At 27.6% G+C, this 9,032-nt stretch overlaps 1 protein-coding gene across 1 annotated transcript; it reads right to left on the reverse strand.

Moving 5' to 3' along the window:
* Positions 1-957: 957 nt before the first annotated feature.
* LOC107493966 (uncharacterized) lies at positions 958-1,685 on the reverse strand. The gene has a single exon (XM_016114994.3). The coding sequence runs from the start codon at positions 1,606-1,608 to the stop codon at positions 1,108-1,110; it is 501 nt and encodes a 166-aa protein (XP_015970480.1). The 5' UTR covers positions 1,609-1,685; the 3' UTR covers positions 958-1,107.
* Positions 1,686-9,032: the final 7,347 nt, after the last annotated feature.

The raw sequence follows: 9,032 nt of genomic DNA on the forward strand, positions 1-9,032 counted from the left end.
TGTAGCCCTTTTTTCTTGTTTGAAATTGGAACAAGTCTTTTATTTTTCAACCCACCATAACTTCTGCACTTTTCTTTTCTTTCTTTCTTCCTTGTGAATGATGTGACTGAAGTGAAAGGAGAGAGGAGAGAAGATTTGACTTTCGATGGAAGCCATGAGAGATTAAGTTGAATTGAACTTGAATTTTAAGTTTCTTGGAGTGTGGGTGTTGGTGACTTAGGTTGAAGTGTATGGATTCTGAATGAAATCACTAAGTGGGCTTGTGTTGGGCAACACTTCTTGTTTCATTTACTTAGTTCATGTGGGTTTGTATATTTGTTCCATAATTAATCAATTATTTTTTTTGCACACCAAATCAAATTTATTAAACAAATAATTGATAAAATAGTAATGTTTGTTCATCACATAAATTAATTTTTTAAACTTAACATAATTGAATAATAAAAGATTGAATAAGAACGAAATTAAGAGTCTGAAAAAAAAAAGAAAAATAAAGCTCTTTAAATTAAAAAAATATATTTCAAACAAGATAATTTCATTTAACATATTGTGTGGGTTGTCCAATTAATAATACATAATGAGTGTTAATTAAATGTTATACCAGCTATTAGGATTGGCTTAAGTAGTAATAATACTTTCGGTGAGATATTTGACTACTTATATGCTCGAGATAGCAAATTTTGATCTCATTGTAAAATATACTATGAAAAAAAAAAGTATATCTAATGAATGTTAGCGGTTAACTTCACTTAAAAAAAAAAACTTTTAAAGCTCCACCATTAAAAAATTGATGTACAAACAAGTATTTTAGTGTGTCAATCAACTTGACAAGGAATAAGAATATCGTGTCACACCAGCTTTACAAAGTGATCGTGCTTGTTAGATGTAATAATTTAACTGATCTGCGTTGCTTCAGTTGTATTACGATTGAATTTAAAGTTACTCAGGCAGAATCGATAGAATAACCGAAGAGGAGTCAATTAAAGTTTTTCTGTTTTGTTTTGTTCCGTCTCTAAATCTATTACATGCTTGTGTAATGTTACACTGTATACCATGCAAGTTAGAAACACATAAAGACTAGTACAGAATTTGGAACACTGCTACTTGCTAGTTTACTTCTGTTATGCTTTCTAACGGTGGTTTCCACGCGTTATCACAAAAATCTCGATTACCTTCTTCTTCATCATCATCATCATCGGTTGCTCCCTGATTTTCACGGTGAACCATAGATAACATCTTATCAACCGAAACCACTCCCTTTTGCATCATATCCCTCAGTTGTTGCTTGCTAATAACTACCTTAATTGTAACTACTTTACTTTCTTGAACATCTTGCACTTCTGGTTCTGCAAACCTCACCTTCTTGCTAGATTTTGGTGTCGAGTGTTGCTGCGGCGGTGGCGGCGGTGGAGGAACTAGGTGGTACAAGCTTCCGCCGAGCAGTTTGGTGTTTGGCTGAAGATGGCGGAGGAGTGAATCAGATACTGCATGGCCGGAGAAATCTACCAGAACTTGCTCAACTTTGATTGGTGCTTTGTATTCAAGTACTTTCCCATCTGTTTTCATGATCTTCACTACGTTTTCTTGAACCACCAAGCAATTCCCCATGCCTTTCTTTCTTTCCAATTTGATTTTGGTTTTGGTGGTTTATGATAAGGTATGGTATGGTTGAGTATATATGGCACTTCTGTGAATGTAAGATTAAGAGCTCTGAAGAGTGCAGTATTTAAAGCAAGTGGTTCTGAGAAATACCCTCGTAGGGGTGGAATATTACAAGAGTGCCCTTTGGGATGCGAATAATTTTAAATGATTACTATATTTATTTAAATATTTAAATTTTATTATAAAAAATAAATTAGACAAATATTAAATACTAACTCACATACATCATAGAATTGATTATATTTTTTTTCAAGAATAATGTTGTGTTGGAAATTAATTTTTAGTTAGTTAATAGAATTTGATTTTGATGTATTGATAATATAAAATATTTTACACAACTATACAGCCACAATCATTCTCTTAAATGACTATTTATATACTTAATATAAAAAATAATTACTTTTATTAATGTGGAATTATATGTATAAATAAAAGTATAGGATATCAACATATTATCTGCCAACTTATTGCCAACGATAATTAATTATTATATTTTAAACACATATATAAAGATACTTCTATTAAACACAACCATAAAAAAGACATTTTTATTAAACACATCCACAACACACTTCTATTAAACCCAGTTATAAATAAGAGTTGACAGAAATTGACAGATATGCTGTTGATAATGTAGCGGGATTGTATATATAATGAGATGCATGTATAAAACGGTTTTACACCGATAATATATCAAATTTAAATTTTAGCTAATATTAGTTAATTTTAATTTTAAAATTTTTAATTTGTAAAAAAATTAAAATTTAAAATTTATAAATTAAAATTTAAGGTAAATATTTTATGATTAAATATAAAATTTGAGACAAATAAAATCATTTTTAAAAAATTGACTAATATTGATTATAAAATTGGGTCAAAAAGTGGTAAAATTGTGACCTAATTATTTTGTGATACATTAGTCATTCTTCATCAAAAACGACTTTATTTTCATAAATTTGACGGTTCATGCTCTTCATCTAAAAAATATTGTTTTGAATGACAACAATATGAAAACTTCACAAAGTGAATGATTAATCGGTACTATATCATTTTAATTTTGTTTAGTTAAAAATCCTGTGATTGTTTGAAAGATTTTTTATAAGATATAAATATTTATTCAACTATGATTCTGATTTAAGTTTTGCGTGGGTCAACAGGGTGAGTTCAAGTCAATGACACAATAGACGGGGGGTCAGGAGTCAGGACCCACTACACTATCACAACGGAACGGAAAAATATATTCTTTTTGCAACACGCAAATATAATACTCTTTATGTAATACTGATATAATTAAGTTAGAGTGTGTGTTATCTCTAACTTCTTTTGGCTTACGATGCTTCTTATTTGGTCATTTATACGTTAATTAACAAACGTTCAAAATCAAGAATTAATTACGATATTATTTATCATGAGTGATGTTACATATATAAAAAATTTTATAATCAAGTCAAATTAAATTAATACCAATTTAATAATATATATATCGCTACTTTTTTTATTTTGTACCTTTTGCTTTTTGCAGTATACAAAATTTTTTTAAAGAGCATAAAAATTTTATTGATATAACACATAAAATTTTAAAATATATCACAAAAAATTTTACACATAGCATAAATTTATTAATTTAGCACATAAATTTTTGCTGTGAAAATATTTTGTTAGTTGGGAAAGTTAATATTTTAAGTATGCAGTCCTCCAAAAATTTGTGTTGCACATTAAAAATTTTTTGCTCTACAGAAAAATTTTTGTGCTATAAACCAAAATTTGTGTTGTGCATATTTTATTAGTACAATATACAAATTTTTGTATATAATATATAAATTTTTGTTGCAAATGTATTGTTAGTTGGATGAGTCAATATTTTGAGTATCTAATACTTCAAAAATTTATGTGCTGCACATCAAAATTTTTGTGCTATACACCAAGATTTTTATGTTGTACACTAAAATTTATGTGCTATGTGTCCAAGAAGAAGATGAAGATGACGAGGATGACAACGATGATAATAAAAGAGGATGAGGAAGGGAGAAAAAAGAGAAAAAATTAAACAACAACAATAACAACATCATCATCATTAGGGGTGGAAATAGGTCAGGCTAGGCCAGGCTTTGCTCTTAACAGGCCTGGCTTGTCATACAGTTGATTGGCCTGAGCTTGGCCTGCAGCCTGTTATAGGTTTTTTATAAAGTACTAGGTCTGACCTGTTATTCAACCTGGCCTGGCCTGAAGCCTGTTAAAAGGCTTGATAATTTTTTTTACAAAAATAAAAATATTATTTAAAAAAATTATTTTTTAATAAAAATAGTTATATGTAATATGTCATATATTTAATATTTATAAAAAATTTTAAACTTTTAACATATTTAAAATATATAAAAATATTTATAATAAAATATAATAAATTTAAAATATCTCATAATTTTATTAATAATAAATAATTATTTATATATTTAATTATATTTTAACATGTCCAGATAGGCCTGATAGGCCTATAAGGCTAATTAGTTAGTCTGGACCTGGCCTATTAATGTATTAAGGCTTTTAAAAGAACTTGAGTCTGTACCTATTTTATAACAGGACAGGCCAGACTAGGTCAAATACAGGCCAGACTGCAGACCCCTGGCAGGCCATCTGGCCTTTTTTCACCCCTAATCATCATCAATAACAACAAAACAACGGTGGTGGCAACGACTACGCGATAACAACGTTAAAGAAAGAAGCACGCAAAAGAAGAAGATGATGACGACAATAACAAAGGAGGAGGAAGAAGTATCTACCTCCCTATGTACGAAAAAGAAGAAGCACGGAAACCTAGTTAAAAAATTGATTTAAAAAATGCTTGAACGTCTAGCATTTTTCTTTCGAAAAAGCTTTGCAACAAAGCAAAATCTCTAATCAATTCCAATTAAGTACTATGTCGCACAATTAGTTAACGATTAATTTTGTTGTAACGGACACAGTTAAAAATTTCGGTGTTAAAACTAAAAAATTTCTATGCCAAAGTTAAAAAATTTTGGTGCTTTCATCCTCATTGTCGTCGTCGTCGTCATCATTATCATTTTTATTCCTCCTCCTCCTCATTTTTTTTTCTTATTCATTTTCTCCTTTTTTTTTTCACTCTCTCATCATTCTTCTTGTTTTATCCTTAACAAAAATAAAAAAATGTAACAAATCCCAAAAATTTAAGCTGATGGGAGAATGTAATATTAATGGTTATATCTCTAACATTTGAATATCTTTTGGGTTTGTTTAATTTTTGTATAGACATTTTTTCTTTATTTGCTTTATACCATTTTTTAGGTTTCACCAAAGATTAAACTCTTGATATTTTGAATATAAAATTCTAATATTATGTCATGAAATCATTTATCTCAAAAATTTAAACTGACGAGAGAATGCAATATTAATGATTATATCTCTAATAAAAAAATTAAACAAAAAAAGAAAAATACATGCTGCAAAACCATTAAAAAAAAGTATAAAATATAATAATAAAAAACAATAAAAATAAAACACCTAAAAAAAAGAGAAAATATTGATACTAAAGAGCGTAAAATGTGCGTTAGTGAAAAGTTAAAATGTATAGCTAATATATTCTTATTAATAAAACTGATTTTTATTGAATTTAGATTGATTAATTAGATTTAGTTGTAAAGAAAGTTCTATAAATAGTGAGTGTTCTCTAAATATAAATTCTCAATTGAGTTCTTCTTAAATATATATAGAATTTTTTTTATGAAAGAAGAGGGTGGGACCCATTAAAGCAAACCACTTGTGCACTTTGGATTTTGTTGTGGTTGACTAAATCATGTGCAGTATTGACTGTGTGTTCTATGATGTTGCCATCAAAATCTATACTTGATTACGGTCGGCAACAAGTTGGAACTCGCATGTTTCAAAATTTTCCTTCTCTTTCTTTTGGTATATCATATGAGTTTTCAGTAAAACTTTCTATAAGCGTGTTTTTGTTTAATAAGAGCATTGCATCAATCATAACGGATGAACAAACGTAGTTGCTTATGTCACAACTGGCAAACATTATTGTAATATCATGTGCAGTTTCATAAATCATAACACTTCTTTTAGTTTCATTATTCAATTGCAAGAAGCATATATGTACTCAAAGTATGTATAATTGCTTACTGGTATTTCAGTAGTTGTTAAAGCAAGCCAGGTGCATTTCAAAAGGTGCCGTAGGATTAATCTGATATGTACCACTAACTTATCTTTCATCGACATTAATATTAATATTAATTAATATTAAAGTAACAAAGTTTGATTTTACTTTGCATTAACCACAGTTGGCAACTTGATATATATAAATAGTAAAGTGTTACAGCACATAAAAAAAAAACATATTTAAGCTTTTCTTTTTAAGATTTTCTATTATAAGTGTCTATTGTAAATAACTTTATAAATGCTTATTAAATTTAGAGACATAAAATTCGGTTGTTTGTAATAAATACTTTTTTAATTTTTGAGTTATTTGTTTGGATTTCTTTAAAAACAGAAACAAAAAATAAATAGTTTTCTTGCATTTTTGAGAAGTAGATAGAGACATAGAATCCGTTGAAGAGAGAAAAAATCTGCAAAAATGATTAAGATTATAAATTTATCTCCATATTTTTTTAGAAAGGCAAATATACTCATATAGAAATATAAAATCCTAACCACTAGATAAGTCATTGTGAAATTTTTCTATTACACTCTTCTAAAAATGAGATTAAATATTTTTAAATAAAATATCATTAAAATTTAAATTAAAATTTATCTAATTATTTTATTTTATACCAATAAGTAAATATATAGTAAAAACAATTAAAAATTAATGCTACACTAATAATAAAATTTATCATTTTGGTCAACAATCTATATATCCTAAATATTAAATAATTTTAAATTCTAACTCCCAGCCAATGAGTTATAACTCAAATGACATAGTCTCCTCATACTCAGCTAAGAGGTCGCGGATTTGAGTCTCCATATTTTTAGTTAAAAAAAATTTCTAACTCCTAATAATATAAAAATAAGGTATTAGTTAAAAGTATTGATTAATATTGATAAACAAATATTAACCTCTTAACATTTCTCAAACAATGATATCTTTTAATTTTATAAAGAATAGTTTTTTTCTCAATGCATCACCATATATAATTGCAATTTTATATAAAAAATACTTATATATTTTTCCTTATATCTAACTAGTTAACTACTTCTGACTCCAATACTTTTATAAAAATATCTAAATGCAGACTATTTTTCATTTTTATTTTTTACTAAAAAAGTATTTCTCTTAAAAAAAAGCTAAAGGAATCCATATTATTCTAAACTCGTCGGATTGATTGATACTAAAAGTTTAAAACTAAATTTAAGTGTCTAAATTTTTCTATAAATAGAAAAATTTACTTCTAACTTTGTCTAATTGTCAATCATGGTATTAATGAAAGTGAAATTGAATTGAATATCAGTAATAAGTGGTCAATAGTTGCCCCCTTTAATTATTTGTATAAAACAGAAGAAATTAAATTAGAACTCTAAACATTAAAGAAAGAGATTCAAAATGGAAGACAATACTATTTCTCTATCTCCTTTTGTAGACAAAGATACTTTCTAGTTTTTAATTCGTATATGGAAACAAGTGAAGGGAACTAGTAGGAATTTAGGACAAGCTCGTGGGATTGAAACATATAATATATAATAGCGTACGTCGTTGTCACTACCTATCTATCTATCCCGTCCTTTAATTTAATTTGATGAAGATCATGATGAGTTTGGCCTTGTGTCATTCTTGGCTATGCAAGTGGTGGTCCAATGGAGAAAATCTAGTACCAGATTGGTCACTGCCATGCCTTTAACAACAAGCACTCGTAAAATAATTGACAATTTTGCCACCCTTCACACCTTCAAGTTAATTAATTTTGATGGCTATGTAGCAAATTCAGGAGCAGAAATAATGTTCAAAGAACCTGGACTGAAAGTCTAAAGTTTCTTTGTTTTGGGTTGGGGGACGGTAATATTAATATAACGATAAAAAATGTATATTCCAACAAAAGGCGTTAACATTTATATCGAGATAATGTTCAGTTTAGTTTTCTAAAATTCTCACCACTCGTTAAAAATAGTTTCTAGCCTTCGAAAAAGATTAGTCATCTCTTAATTAAATTGTCAATAACACAATGTAAATATATGGCGTTAAAATATCTGCGTGATATTTTAACGGTTAGATGATATGATTAAACTTTTAATATAATTAAATAAATATTTTAAATTAGTTAATTGAAGAGATTAATTAAAATGAATTTAAATTGATCAATTTAAAATATTTATTTAATCATATAAAGTCTTCGCTTTTTATTTTTAATATGGAAGAAGGTGTGGAGTGATACAGCGTTATGGAGAACAAGGGTGCTTTCTCTACATGTGGTGTTAGGGAGCTGAAATCAGACCAAAAAATTTAAAATAAGGAACTCAAACAGTCCAATTAGAGGAAATTTATAAAAATATTTTTTAATAAAACTTGGAGGGTCCGTTTTGATTTAAAAAAAAAGAAAAATCTAAAAATGGAGGGTCCGTTTTCATTTAAAAAAAATAAAAAAACAAAAATTGTAAACGAAGGGTCCGTTTTCAATTAAAAAAAAAAACAAAAAATGTAAACAGAGGGTCTGATTTAATTTTAAATAAAAAAAACAAAAACTAATCGAACGGTCCGATTTGAGGTTAACAAATTTTTTAACAAAGAACTCGGACGGTCCAATTTCTCCCTATCCCACACATGTGTCTAACACTTGTATACACCATAACCAAGCACAACTCACACACTCCTTCAATATAAAAAAAATTTAGCCTAAAGTCTTAGTCATATTATTTTATTGTTAGTAATATTTATATCAGTATTTTATTAAAGACAATTAAATTAATGATGAACAGAAATTCAGGTTTATAAATTTGTTGACCAGTTTAGTTATTTTTAAAATTAAAAACTATTTTAATGAATGTTAAAAAGTTTAAGAATCAAAACTCGAGAATATTTTTATCTATATTTATATTTCAATCTGATACTTATAATTAATTTATGAACCCTCTATATAATTTTTAGGTATTAAGACACTTTTAACAAATTTAATTATATTAAAAATTATTAGTATCATTTAATAAGAGAGCGGATGTCACCAAAAAAAATAAGATAGCGGATGATATCTTTATAAAAAAAAAAATAAATAAAAAGAAAGAAGATGTGATGGTAAATTAACGGAGGCTAATTGGAAGTGTGGTTGCAGAAAAGAAGGGCTTAGTGGTGGCTGATGTTGTCAACACGCATGCATGTGGTTGGAGTGTTTGGAATAATAATGAAACTTCTCGCAGGTTATTGC

The sequence above is a fragment of the Arachis duranensis genome, chromosome 6, assembly GCF_000817695.3.
Source record: "Arachis duranensis cultivar V14167 chromosome 6, aradu.V14167.gnm2.J7QH, whole genome shotgun sequence".
Classification (NCBI taxonomy): Eukaryota; Viridiplantae; Streptophyta; class Magnoliopsida; order Fabales; family Fabaceae; genus Arachis; species Arachis duranensis.

What these genes read in the sequence shown, in the direction of transcription:
- LOC107493966 (XM_016114994.3), bottom strand. Translation starts at nt 1,608, where the DNA reads ATGGGGAATTGCTTGGTGGTTCAAGAAAACGTAGTGAAGATCATGAAA.